At 42.1% G+C, this 14,543-nt stretch overlaps 1 protein-coding gene across 4 annotated transcripts in view; it reads right to left on the bottom strand.

Annotated features, from left to right (window-relative positions):
• Positions 1–14,543, bottom strand: part of FAXC (failed axon connections homolog, metaxin like GST domain containing) — a 70,500-nt gene that overhangs the window by 34,875 nt on the left and 21,082 nt on the right. For all 4 annotated transcript variants that reach the window (XM_033234672.1, XM_033234671.1, XM_033234674.1 and 1 more), the window contains one exon: positions 8,627–8,850. In XM_033234672.1, the coding sequence (XP_033090563.1) occupies positions 8,627–8,850 (224 nt within the window). The remainder of the gene's footprint in view (positions 1–8,626; positions 8,851–14,543) is intronic.

Raw genomic sequence — 14,543 nt, forward strand, 5'->3', positions numbered from 1 at the left:
CCTCTCCATCACCATGACCCTCCCCCTCTACACATACACATCAAATCACTCAATTTTCTCAGTTCTGTCTCTAACACATAGTTCTCATTCATAACTTTCTGCCCAACTCTACCACCATGCCTATAGTCGAAACAACACCTTATCTTTCCTGGACCCCGTCTCTACAGAAAATACAAAATACAAAACCCCGTCTCTACAAAAAAAAATAAAAATTAGCTGGGCGTAGTGGCACATGCCTGTGGTCCCAGCTACTCGGGACAATGAGGTAGCAGGATCACTTGAGCCCAGGAGATCAAGGCTTCAGTGAGCTATGACTCTGCCACTGCACTACAGCCTGGGCAACAGCTTCTTCCCTGGGCCACCCAATCTACTCTTGGCCCCTCCAGCACATGAAACGGATATAGGATCACACCATGTCCCAACTTTCAACCTCTGCTGGTTTCCACTGCTCTTGGGAAAAAGCCCAGATTTATTTATGTTACACATAAGACTGTATGAGCTCAGCCCCTGCCACCACTGCCTCATGCCACTCCTGCTCTCACACAATTTCCAGACACACTGGCCACCTTTTCACTCCTTGAAAGCTCCCAGCTGCTGTTCATCTCAGGCTGTTTACATACGATGTTCCTTCTCTAGTCCACGCTATTCTACTCACTGTCCCACCCTTGTTGCCCACACCTACACACACGCCTGCCTTACTCGGGCTTATCTTTCAGAATGCAACTTAAATGTGACCTCCTTGGCCAGGCGCAGTGGCTCACACCTGTAATCCTAGCACCCTGGGAGGCCGAGGCAGGCGGATCACCTGAGGTCAGGAGTTTGAGACCAGCCTGGCCAACGTGGTGAAACCCCATCTCTAATAAAAATACAAAAATTAGCCAGGCGAGCACCTGTAATTTCAGCTACTCTGGAGGCTGAGGTAAGAGAATCACTTGAACTTGGGAGGCAGAGGCTGCAGTGAGCTGAGATTATACTATTGCACGCCAGCCTGGGCAACTAAGCAACACTCCATCTTAAAACAACAACAACAACAACAACAAAAAAAAGCAGTAAACGTCACCTCTTGAAGAAGGCTTCTAGAACCACTTCTTCATCACTACCACCACCATGTTCATTTCCCCTGCAAAAAAATTCCTCATTGCACTTTGCACTTTACAGTAGCACTCCTCACAAGTGCTCAGACTTTATAAATGTTTACCTGCAATATCTCCCTCAGGTGGCAGCTCTGGTAGCTCAGGGCTGTGCTCAATGTGTTCACCACCAACCCTTAAGTCCCTCAAAAAAGCTCGGCACACTGTTCAAGGCATGTGTGTTTAACCACCCAGTCCTAAGTCAATAGAATTACCCTTCTGCCTGAAATCTAATTATTACAAGTATATGCTCTTCCTAAGGTGTCTAATAACAGAAAAGTGGCTGAAAATAACATTGCAGTTTCCACTTGCACAACCCATTGCTATTTCTGATCCTACCTACTATTAAATACATTTACAAATTTAAATTTTGTGCTCAGAAAGTACTCCTAACATCCACAGATCCTGGAGTCTATGCTTGGCTATCTGCTAACAGCATTCTGACATTCACTCATTCTTTTCTTCATTCATCCAGCAGATATTTATTGACCACCAGCAGTCCACAGCTGAGCCTCACAACTGAAACTGTATTTTTCTTATTCTCCCTCTATATGACTATATCTCCCAAACCAACTCTATTTACCAATTATTCATCCACTCTTCCCATGAGATAACTGCTGTGTCACCACCCAGGATCTATAAAAATCCAATTAAAAGCAAAGAAACATTAGGCTTTAGTAGTCTGTGCTGCCTCACTATGATCAGTATCACCAAACCCAGCCGCCTAGCACCCTGTACCCCACCCTGAGCTTCAGGGGTCAGTAGAGAGATCAAGAGAAGAAACTCAGGCCCAGTTTTAACCCACTCACCCCCAACACGCAAGGCGCTGCCCCGTCAACATTCCTGAATAGCTCTGAGTTCTGGGAAACTTTATGAAAGCTGCTTTCCAGAAGCATCAAAATCTAATCTTGTGTTGGTGCTCAGAGAAACTTGAGAACCACAAGATAAGGTGTATAAAACCACAGAAAGCGTTTGACAACAACCCAAGGCACGCTCCCCAGAGGGTAGCTCTTCTACATTTGTTAACCTACTCATCCCCCTCCCTCTGTGTATTTCCTACAAGAGCCCAGCCTTGTCTTTAGATTCTGAGCTCACTGAGGCCAGTTCTCTCTTTCTCAGCATGCCAGAGCCATAAGAGGGCTGCAGTGTGGCACCCGCCTTTCCAAGGTTTTTGACCTATACTGCAAGGCATAATTGCACCCATATTTTCTCTACCTTTCCCTCAACACATGCCCGTCTCTGAATTTCCCTGACTTTGCTATAGTCCATCTGCTCCCTGAACAGCATCAACACCGCTTGATAGTATAGGCTTCCCAGTCTGGAGGGTTGGAACCCCAAAGGCATTTCTGGGTAAGAGCAACCTACAGATTTTCTATGAGTAATCACAAAAGCTTAACCCTGCTGTTCTTTGAGAATATTTTCACCTTCCATGTATTATTTAACTCTGAACTAAGTGATCACCCAAATATCTATATACTTGGAAAACAAAGTTGCTTGTTTTATTCTACAGCAAAACACAGTCATTCTGAAAAGCAAAACCACAGTGTCATTATACACGCTTAGGAAGCTGACATGAAGCACCAAATGATTCATTTTTACTGCCTTTAAAGGGAAGCACTACTTTGCAACTCCCTACTCTTTATTACAGTCAAGATCACATTGACGTTTACTAAAATAACTAAAAAGTTTGGTTCTTAAAAATGTGTTGATCCAGTGTCAACAAAGACTAAAAAATAATGACTCCTCAAGCCATTTTCGGACTCAATAAAATGCTGTAGACTAGCCAAAAAAAAAAGTGGAAGAAAGGCACATTACATTTTTTATTAATCAAATGAAGTTTGCTGGAAATCAGGTTGTTTTTTCACTTCCACTTACAAATTCCATTTACCACTTCGCTCTTTCAGAAGCAGCCCCCAAAAAAGAGATCATTTCTCCTTAAGCATTTCAGCCTAGAGACTAGGCAGCAAGCCTCCTGACGAAGGGCACAGCTTCAACTCACAAGGCTCAGGATCTCTAAATCAGTGATAATGCTCCACATTTAAATCTGTACTCTGCTTTCAGGGGCAACCTAATCAAATGTACTTAAAAATCACTTTGAAGAGCACATTTTAACTTGCCAGTGGAAGTTGTGGCAATTTTAGAAAATGTTCTAAAGAAGTCATCCTGACACAATTTAACTTGTGTACTTTACAGCACAATTCTTAAGAAACCAAGGTAGTAGTCAGGTCAGAAAACAGCAGGGGCCTTAGGTCTGACAGCCTGGATTGTAGTCCTGGCCTCACTTGTTAGTGGTTGTGTGACTGTTGGCAAGTCATTCAACCATTCTGTGCCTCGTTTTTCTTATCTGTCAAATGGGTGGTGTTCCTTTGACTTTGTACTAGAGTCCATCTTCCATTCATATTTTGTATCTCATGGCCACAGCTGGGGATCTCTGTGTTAACATGGGACACAACTGTACAGTTCTTATTTTCATTGTCTTATTTCCCATCCACTTCAAGGTCACACCTATAATCTATGTAGGACTGATAACAGAAATATTAAAAAGGCAAAAGACAGAGCAGGGTTTTGTCTGATAAATCTTCTATCAGTTTTCCTGGCATCAAGTGTGATACCCTGCACACAGAATTACATGGTATAGAATATTTAAAAATAGAAGAAATGGAAAATATATATGTATAAATATGTATATATAGATGATTCAAAATTATGCATAAAAATATTGGAAAGATATGCACCAAAATGGTAACAGTTGTTAGCAATGAGTTAGAAGATTACAGCAACAAGGAGTGAGGGAGGGATGGGAAAAATATATTTTTTAAAAATTGTGGTGACTTATTTTCCTTCCTTATACTTTTCTGAGCCTTCCCAAATTTCTACAATAAATTCTAAAATCAGAAAAAAGATCTTTGTTACATAGACATTTTTCCCAGATAACAATGTTTGCAATGAAGTTGTGTTACATACAAAATCAGTGACAGTGATTATGAGAATAACTAATATTTACTTAGCACTTCCTATGTGCCAGGCCCTGTAGTAAGTACTTTACAGAAAGCATTTCGTTTAGTCCCCATCCTCTGTGATGTAAGTATTGTTCTGATCCTCATTTTGCAAATGAAACAACTCAAGTTATTTGTGTGACATCAAAGAGCTGGCAAGCACTTACGCCCCAGATGTGAACCCGGGATCCAACTCCAGAATTCTCACACCCATATGCCAGCCACTAGGCTTCCTGCCTCTAGCCACACTGGTTCCCAAAAAGCTCACCTTTCTGTTTTTGATTTTCATGTCTTCTTTGCTCTTTATTGACTCTCATCCCTTTTTGGTAGTGTTCAGAAATAAACAGTGTATGCATTTCTGGCATGTGGGGGCAGTCAGGCAACCACTACACATAGTTCTCTGCTATGAACACACACACCTTCCCCATGAGAACATGAGAACATGAGAATTAAAAAGCAAACCCTCCAACTGTCAGCTCTCACAGCATCACGAACCTCTCCTTCCAGACACTGGTCACGCCTGCTCTCCACATTTGCTTGCTGTTTGATTACTTCTACATGCCGACCACTTTTCAGAGCACTTTGCATGCATTACTTTTCTTCTCACCATTACTGTTCCTACTTTACACAAGGAAACTCAGGCCCAGAGAAGTCAAGAGACTTGCCCAAGGTCTTAGAGCTGGGGTTTGAGTTCTGGAGTCATCATTCTCCAGTCAGTGAAGAATGAAGGCACACCTCTCCATTTTCTAAAAAAATGTTCTCTTATTAGGATTGCTTCATTTTATTTCTGTAGGTCCTGAATATTTCATATAAATCATACTTTTAATATTTTTAAATTATATTTTCCAACTAGTTATTTGAGATACTCAAGAAAACTTGTTTACATGTTAGCTTTGTATCCTTCATAAACTTACTGAATTCTCATTAACTGTAGTAATTTTAGTTGATTCTCCATTATATCAGCGACATGATCTCCTAATTTCTATAAATCCTAATTTTGTCTCCTCCTTTCCAATATAAAGATATCTTTTTTCATGTTGTACAACTACATTGTCAGAACCCTCCCAAAACTACATTAAATAATAGCGAGAGCAGGCATCTTTGTTTCGTATTTTATTTAACTGGGGATGCTCCGAGTGACTCAACATTAAGTCTGACACCAGTTGTTGGCTTAATATAATACCCTTCCATCGTGTTCAGGAACTAGTCTTTGAATCCTATTTCACTAAGAGATTTTATCAGGAATGAATACTGAACTTCATCATCAAATGTGTTCCCAGTACTGAGATAATTACGACTATCCTCCTAACTATTCATCATATTAATGTATTTTATATCATAAAACCATATTTTCTATTCTAACTCTACCTGATTTGACTGTAGAGTTTTTTTCATATATGAAGATAAAAATTAGCTAATTTTATTTAATGTTTTATATAGTCTGAATTTCATTTATTTTAGTTTGAATTAAGTTATAATTTTTAAAACTACATCCATAGCTATTCACTGTCTGTCTCCTGTCTCTCTTTACCACCTTCCACCAGGCCTAATTCATCCCCTACAACGCCAACAGAGCTGCTTTTCTAGATCACACATGTGGCTCCTTCTCTTTTATTCTCAGCAATCTGCAACATCACCATGTTTCTGTATTATAAAGTACACATCTTTTAGCACGGTAATTACTGTCCTTTATAAGACTGCCCCCAAACTATCTTTTAATCTTCATTTCAACCATGATTCCCAAATGCCACTCACTTGGGATTCCTTTCCTCATGATTTCCCCAAAAAGTCCTTCCGTATTTTCTTCACTGAGACAACGCTTTTCTTTCTTGGGCCAACACACTGCCACCTCATCTATGGCCCTCCCCAGTCCTCCCTGCTGTTTCATCCCAGAGTACCAAGTACAGGTCTCTGTCGTGGGACTTGCCCCAGCCTGACTTGTGCAGTTTCTCATTTGGAGCAGAGGTCCGCAAACTTCTGTGAAGAGTCAGATGGTGAATATTTCAGGCTCTCCAGGCCTCATGTGCACATTTCTTCCCTACGCGTTAACAAAGTAAAAGTTACATTTTTTCCCTACGCGTTAACAAAGTAAAAACCATTATTAGCTCACAGGCCATACGAAAACAGGCCACCAGGGATCAGCAGTACTTTGCCTCTCCTGGTTTACAGGCTCATCACCCACTGGACTATAGGCTGATTGAGACAGGGGGAAATCTCTAACCCATCTTCATATTCCTCAGCTCCTGGCACTTAGGAAATGTTCAAATCACTGAAGTTGATTGACCAGGAACACTGATAACTAATGTATCCTGATGAGTCAGATATACATCCATGGACAATTATTTCCCCAAATCTTGAGCTATTTCAACAAAAAGTAATTTTGAATTTTGAGTCTCTTAGGCATCTGGGCATTAAAAATGAGCCATGTCCGTCGGGATGGCAGGGAGGTAGTTTGAATTTCACTTATTCAATAAATGAAATGAGGTTTTTGCCTCATTTAGTAAGACAAATTATGATATTCAGCCCAAGAACCTCTCCCTCCCCAAATATAGCAAAAGTGCTTCTCTTATCACAGAGTTCACAACTACACTGCCCCCTGGTCTTCACAGAATATAATACCAGCTAACTCCAACTTTTCAACTAGCCCTCTCAGCTTCTCATCCCAGAAAATCGTTCAGACTTTTGATGCTGTTTTGAATACTTATCATGTATCCAACCTAGCTATCAGTGATTCCTTTTCCTCCCATCTCCTGAAAACTGGGGAGAAAGCATTGTCTAAATCGTTAATCGTGAGAGAAACAACTGTCAGTCACCATTATTATTGGTATCACCCTGCTTCCTGATTCTCCCAACCAGAAATGTCCAGAAAGGTGAAGGTCGCCCCTCTCTGGTTAAAAAAAGCCACACCGTTAAAAATTGTTAAAGATGTGTGGTGCTTATAGCATAATTTCTGTCATAATTCCAGGGACTCAATTCCTTGCTTACTGGGGCTCACAAGAGCATGGGCTGGTGAGGAAGGGGAGGAAGCCAGTAACAGACATAGCCATTCTTAAGGAGAAATGGCCTAGTTGTGAGCTGGTTTCTGAGGCCAAGAGTCCAGCATTAAGTTTCCAAAGGAATGAGGCAAATTTGAGGTTAATTCCATTCACATCTACATCAAGCAGGTCTACCTGGTCCCAGTGGAGCAAAACAACAGAAGGCCTAGACAATGTCAATTCTGCAAGCCAGACAGAGCTTTTTGAAGGAGTCCAGCCAGCATCAAGCCCCCACCCCCAGAACATAGCTCCTGTAACGAAGCTAGCCAAGAGCTGGATGTGGTGCTGGGATCTGCCCTCTGCAGGCTGGGGTTCAAGGAAGGACCCCAGGTCTAGCAAATGTCTGAAATGTAGAGCAGAAAGATGCAGTCAGAGTGGGTCACTCTGCAAGGGGCAGGTTATACCCAGCATGGCCTCTACCCAGCATGGCTTCCAGTTCCTAAGGCATGAGGTGGTCTTCAACAAATTCTAAACTCGATTTCCTAGCAGAGGTGAGGTACTTAACGTGCTCTAGAGTGAGGATGAGGGTGAATCTGGAAATTACTGCAGATGAGGGAGAGCCAGTGAAAACTCACCTTCTGCAGAAAAAACTAGTAGCCCTCAAAGGACCTGGTCAGATGGCCTAGTTACATGGAGGACTTGGCTCCTTGTACATTAGCTATCTATCCCCCAGGAGAAGCCATTATTTCACACATAGAAGGTCCTGAATTCAATATCTGTTTATGAATTGTTATCACTATGAATCAAGCTCTGCCCAGTGAAGAACCACATCAGCCCAGGCCCCCTCAGCCAGCCAGGTGACCAAGAGTGCATCATTCTATTCCCAGCCATCCTCACCAGCCCACGGGTACACACTGCTCTCTGTGCTTCTCTTTTAGTGGTTTCCCAAATAAAATGATATCATTGTGTGTGATAAATACAAAATCAGGGTTAAAATGTGCTCGTAATAAGAGGACTAGGAATACAAAGAGGAATAAGAGGGGTGAAAAATGACAAATGTTCCACATATAGAGGGAATGGATCAGAATCAGCGCTGTCAGCAGGTCTCTCAAACTCTTGACGTCAATGGGTACACTGTTGAACCTCTGAGCAGTGTGTTCCTAAAGCAGCCTGTGACCCTGACCTGTTTATAAACAGAAGTGCTTCCTTGCTCAAAATCCCCGTTTTCTTACAGCACATTCAGAAATGCCAGCATCACTTGCAGCCAGGTGGTGAGGCTGAAGTATGTTCCATACTCTCTTCACACGGGCTCACCATGCTAAAAACAGTCAAGTACCAGTGATTAAGTAGAAAGACACATGCTTTTGAAAATTAGAGGATTTGGTTAAATGTGGGGACTGCAATCTACACATGGAAGCAAAGAAATCAACCAAAATTAAAACATAAATTAGTGAACCAACAGTGCTTTACTAATCATGCAAAAGGTAAGAATAGCAAATATAGAATAGAAGGTGTGGTACATTACCCAAAAGCCCTGCTAAAGACCGCATGTCCTTCTCCATCAGCATGTAAATCTCTTCCTCGGAGAAGCGGCCAATGCCGTGGCCGTGCATCTCGCGTTTCACAATTCCTTTCGTTATGTGGCAAACAATCCACCTCAGCAGGTTGCTGAAGGGACCACCACCACTAAGAGAGAGCATCTTCCGGGTCTCATTGAGATTGTCCACCCACTGGCAATAAGCTAATGTCCTGGAATTGTGTGGAAACAAGTTACTACTGTGCATCAGGTACATATCAGCTCCACAGGGTCACTTTAGAATGAGTCGTTCAGAATTTAGTACACTCTGGAGGAACTGAATAACTGCAGCTTTAATCAAGAGCAATCTGCATGGCAGATATCACAACAGTCTGTAGTCAATGCCTAGACTTAAGGGGTTGTGGAAGAAATGGGAAAAGGTCCAGATAAAGATGCCATGAGATCTTTCCTGGTACCCACCCTCAGACCTCTCCCCTCCCCTCCCCTCCCAGTGCCACGTTTCTGCCTTCTCTCATGCAACCCCACAGTAGAAACCCACTTGAAACAAGTAGAAACCCACTTGAAAAGTCTTTGAGTCAGGAGAGTGAGCACTCATGGGGGTACAGAGCAGGAGGCAGTAGTGACAGGGGTGTTGGCATCATTCTCTTTCCTGAGCAAAAGGATGGTTCCACAGGTTTATGCTTGGTGTTCATTAAGTAAGCTGCATATTTCTGTTTTGTATACTCTGCATGTGCATTTTACATTTCATGATATAAAAGAGTTAAAAAAAAAAAAAGGAAAAAAAGAAATTTCTGAAAGAAACCTTTTTGCCTTTTTAAAAAAAGATACAGGGCCTTGCTATGTTGCCCAAGCTGGACTCTTAACTCCTGAGCTTAAGTGATCCCCCCATGTTAGCCCCCAGAGTAGCTATGACTATAGGCATGCACCACCACACCCAGCCTTTTTGCTTTTTTGCTAGCACATTAGGGAGTAAGTGCACCTGTCCATCTTTATTATAAATTAAAATATTATGCAAATGATTTGCTCTCCAAGAAAATCAACTCTACCTCAGTTTGTTCTCAAAACTCTAAAGGGAACACAACTGCCAATGGAACTTGGCTGAATCCTTTTTCCTGTCTAGGTGATCCTAGTGGTAAACTTGCTCATTCGGGTGCTCCTGAAAACAGTGTGATCCGTATGGAGAGGCCAGCAGCTGTTCACTGTTCAAATATTTTGCTGGCCACCACACCCAGGTCTTTGCTGTTTTTATTCTCCAAACGGCAAGAATTTTTTTTATGGCTAATAGTGTTGGTAGATAGAAAGTCAAAGGGTTTTCTACCAAAGGCTGAAGAGAATGTAGCTGTGTGGGAGTACAGGCATAAGACATTTTCAATTTTCCTCCCTGATCAGTAATACAAGATGTATTGGCAATCACCTCTACTCTTAGTACTGGCTGATACAGCAGTAAAGGCCGCTTCAAAAACTTCAGAAGCCAGGTGTGGTGGTACATGCCTGTAGTCCCAGCTACCCGAGAGGGCCAGGCAGGAGGATCGCTTGGGCCCAGGAGCTTGAGGCCGACCTGAGCAACACATAGTGGGACCACTGTATCAATAAGCACAGGGTGAAGGTGTGCACATGAAGAGCGTTGGCTGCCGGACAAACTGCAATCAATAAATAAAAAATTAGAAATAAAAAGAAATTCATGCAATTGGAAAGTGGCAGAGCCAGAATGCTGCGTTTTTTAAGGTTTTTTTTTTTTTTTTTTTTTAAATCAAAGAGCTGAAAAATATTTTGAGAGAGAACTCAAGGAATGATAGTAAATCACAGCTACAATGAAATGCTGTTTTCCACCTCAAGGGGAAAAAAAAGGCATTTTGAACATTTTATATAGTTCTGTTCTATAAGGGTTCTCTGTTCTAAAAACAAATAAAAATAAGGAATAGATTTCTCTAAAATTGTTGGATTCCTGATTTTTACCAAAAAGTCTTACAGCCAATTTCAACATACTCCCTGTGCTGTTCTTGACTACCTTGTTAAAAGAATGCCCACAAATCTGATTAGAAAGCTTTGTGTGCCTCTTTCAGTAAGTCTCTCAAAATAAAGTACTGAAGAATCAAGAAATAGTTTTTCCCCAAAACAGGAAGAAGTACATCACAATAGTGACTAATTAATGTGTATAGTCAGAGCATTCCATTCATCTTTCAATACAGAGTATCTTGCATTTTTTCTAGTAAATTCTATATAGACATGGAAACGAAATGCTTTCCTACTTACTTCTTTTTTCACACCTGCAGTAATTAGGGTGGCAATTTTCACATTCCATTAGAATAATTCAGCACTTTGATTCTAATTGTACTAGGTCTAAATTCACAACAAAAGAGTTACACAACCTTTTACCATTTTGGAAGTCAATGGTCTTAGGATAAAACTAAATCACTCTAAATTGAACATGATCAAGTAATAATAGCATACGAAAAGCATCTAAAGTGTAAAAATGCGGAACGTGTGGCTCTAAGCTGACAGGTTAGAAGCGGAAAAAAAATTCTTTGTAGACAAATTACACAGGTTTGATCATAAGCGTAACTGATCAAGCTCAGCGGGCAGAGCAGAGGGTGAAGGTGTGCACGTGAAGAGCATCGGCTGCCTGACAAACTGCAAGAACTTCTGTAAGGGGCACGTGGGTACTACAGGCTGCATTTGGGGAAGCCTGGAAGAGGTGAGGCTGGAGGCGCAAGAAAGGGCAAGTCAGGACAGGCCTGAGGAAAGGGAGCTGAACTTTATTCCAAAAGCAAAGGTTAACTGCTGGAAGGCTTTAAACAGACAAGAAACATAGTCAGATTTGTGGCAATGTAAAGGAAGAACTGGAAGGTGGAGAAAATGCTGGCACGAAGGCCAGGTACCAGACCGGGCAAGAGATGATGCACTGCGTGAGGCAAAGGTAGAAGGAATCCAGAGGAGAAACACTGCAATAGAAGGAAAAGAGTCTATTGGACTACAATGGATGTAAAGATTTATGGGTAAGGAGAAATTAGGCATTTTCTCCTAAAATGATAGTTTGAGTGAATGGTAGTACCATTAACCAATACAAAATTGTACAAGGTAGAATATATTTGGTAGAATATATGATGAAAGATTAGTTAACCTGTAGCATTTGAAGCTCCCATGGAACCCCTAAGTGAAGATGTCTAGAAGGCTGAGAACTCAGGAGATAGGTTGAGACTCTAGAGAGAGAAATGGTGAGCAAGGGTGTGTTGGTGGTGGTTTAAAAGCTATGAGAGGAGATGAGGTCTCCTTAGGAAGTTTCTAGAGTGTTGAGGAAACCACAGTTCAAGGGCAAGTTAGAAGATGTGAAGGCCAGGCTGAAAGAGGCAGCTTGGAGAGAAGTAGGGGCATCTTTCTCTGTGCTTCAGAAAGACAAAGTGTTGTAACGGGTGAGGGGCTACAGAGTTTAGAGTTCCTGTCTGATGACTTCAGCTTCCCCCTTAGCATGGGAAATGAGGGCGCGCACACAAGGTGAAAACATTGCAGTGTAGAGAGTTTTAGGAGTAGCAGGCACGAAGGGAGAGGCAGCTGTTCTGTTCTTGGCAGGGAGGAGTCTCCGCCAGTGCAACGGTGTGGGGTTCTCTATCTGCAGCAGGCTGAATGCAGGACACAGAAGAAGAAACACTGGCTTGATTCAGAATTTCACAGCTAGAAGTAACTTCAGAAACTGTCTGGTCTTCCTCTCTTCTCCTTCTATCTTACTCTTGATTTTTCTTCCTCTCTTTCACTCTCTGTGCCCAATATGATCGACCAGTGTCAGGGAAGAGAAGTAAATGAGGGTCAGGCAGGTCTTTAAGGGTTGAGGCCAGTGAAATGTGTATAAACTTTAAATACCAAAGAAAATAGATGCTTCACAGATTCCTAAATCAACTACTACACATAGAAGACATCACATGGTATACGTTTCCATGTTATTGCAAACAAGAATCCACCTCCTCTCATAGCCAAGATTCTTGAAAACTCTGTTCACATGGTTGGAGCCTCTATCCCAACTACTCCACCAAAATCACTCTTGTCCAAGTCAACAGTGCAACATCTAAATAAACCATCTTTCTGTATTCTTGCACTCTCTAAAGTATCTGACACTATTGGCCTCTTTCTTGGAACACCCCCTTAGCTTAGACCTCTACTGCTTTTCCTTCCACCCCTTACATATTCCCAGGATCTTTATCTTCATTCCTCCTATCTTCCTACTCCACACTCGTGGAGCCATCTAACTCACACCTATTACTTTACACTCATGTCTCCCATATCCAGCCCTCTCTCCTGAGATCCATGGATCCTATGTGAAAGACCCTCAAGAACTGCAAACCAACATTTCCAAAATTGCACTCATCATCTTTGTTCCATTCAAACCTGATTCTCCTTGCCCAAGCCAGAATCCCAGGAGTTATTCTTCACTGCCCCCTCTCCCTCACTCCTGACAGCCAGTCACCCTGTGAATTTGCCCTTTCTCCAACTCCATAAACACTGCAGTTCAGCCCTTCACTATTTCTTAACTACAAGGAACATGGCCTCCTACCAGGCCCTTCAGAAATCCATTTGCTCCGGTGTATACAAAGAGCTTCCTAAACACGAACCTAATTATAACACTAATGCTTCTTAGAGTCATTCATTAACTCCCCACAGCTCCTTTGCATGGCATGCCAGCCCCTCCCCCAGTCTAACCCCTCTATGACCTGGCCCTTCTCGGGCCCCATCTCCCAGCACTGACTCCCATGCACCCTATGCACAAGCCATAGAGAATTACATGAACCTCCCTGCTATAGACTGAACGTTCATGTCCCTCTAAAATTCATGTGTTGAAATCTAACTCCTAGTATGTTGGTATGTGGAGGGACCTTTGGGATATGATTAGGTCATAAGGGTGGAGCCCTCATAAATGGGACTAGTGCCCTTATAAAAGAGACCCCAGAGAGCTGCCTTGTCCCTTCCACCATATGATGTTACAGTGAGAAAGATGACTATCTATGAACCAGGAAGCTGGCCCTTACCAGACACCAAATCTATTGATGCTTTAATCATGGACTCACCAGACTCTGGAGCCATGAGAAATAAACTTCTGTTCTTTATGAGCCACCCAGTCGAAGGTATTCTGTTATGGCAGCCCAAACGGCCTAATATACTCCCCAAATGCTTCCTTCTTTCCTCTAAATTTCTGCAGATGTTGCTCCCTCTGCCTAGACATCCTAATCTTTCCCTACGACCAGCCCCTTCATCTGCCACTCCAACTGTCCTTGGATTCCATTTTGACAATACCTCCTCCGCAAAGCCTTCCCCACTTCTCTCCAGTAGTAGCTGGCTGCCTTTCCTTGGTTCTTCAAACCCTCCTCCAGCACTAACCATTGCAAAGGCTTGATGTCTCCCTCCAGCCTTTGAGTCACTTGATAACAAGCGTACATACCATCCTGGCCACTAACAGTCATTCATTAAGTTTGCAGAAATAATGAATTATTGATTAAACAAAAAAAGGCTTTGCTTTTGAGCCAGCTATTGCTAAGTAGTGTTTCTAAGGGATGACACATACATAGAAAAATGGGAAAAGAGACAAAGAGATGTGCCTATGGAAAATGAAGAAGGGGCTGCCAATTTTCTCTTGAAATCCACAGCTCTTCACTCTCCACTGGGAGGAGGCCCATTGCAAAAGGAATCATGAATCATTAACAGGAGAGGACAGGGAGGGTCAATTTGGAAAGCAGACAAGGCTTAACAATTAATCTATCATTCTGAGAATCTATTTCAAGAAGTTGAAATACTCGTTTTCCTTATCACAACGAATGTATCTAATCTCTTCTGCAAAAATGGGGTCAAAGAGATTTTTTTAAAAGACTATCTTAGAACAGAGGAACAAAACCTGCTCAAAAATGTTTAAAGGTGAACAAGA

This window comes from Trachypithecus francoisi, unplaced genomic scaffold, assembly GCF_009764315.1.
Source record: "Trachypithecus francoisi isolate TF-2019V2 unplaced genomic scaffold, Tfra_2.0 Lachesis_group15, whole genome shotgun sequence".
Classification (NCBI taxonomy): Eukaryota; Metazoa; Chordata; class Mammalia; order Primates; family Cercopithecidae; genus Trachypithecus; species Trachypithecus francoisi.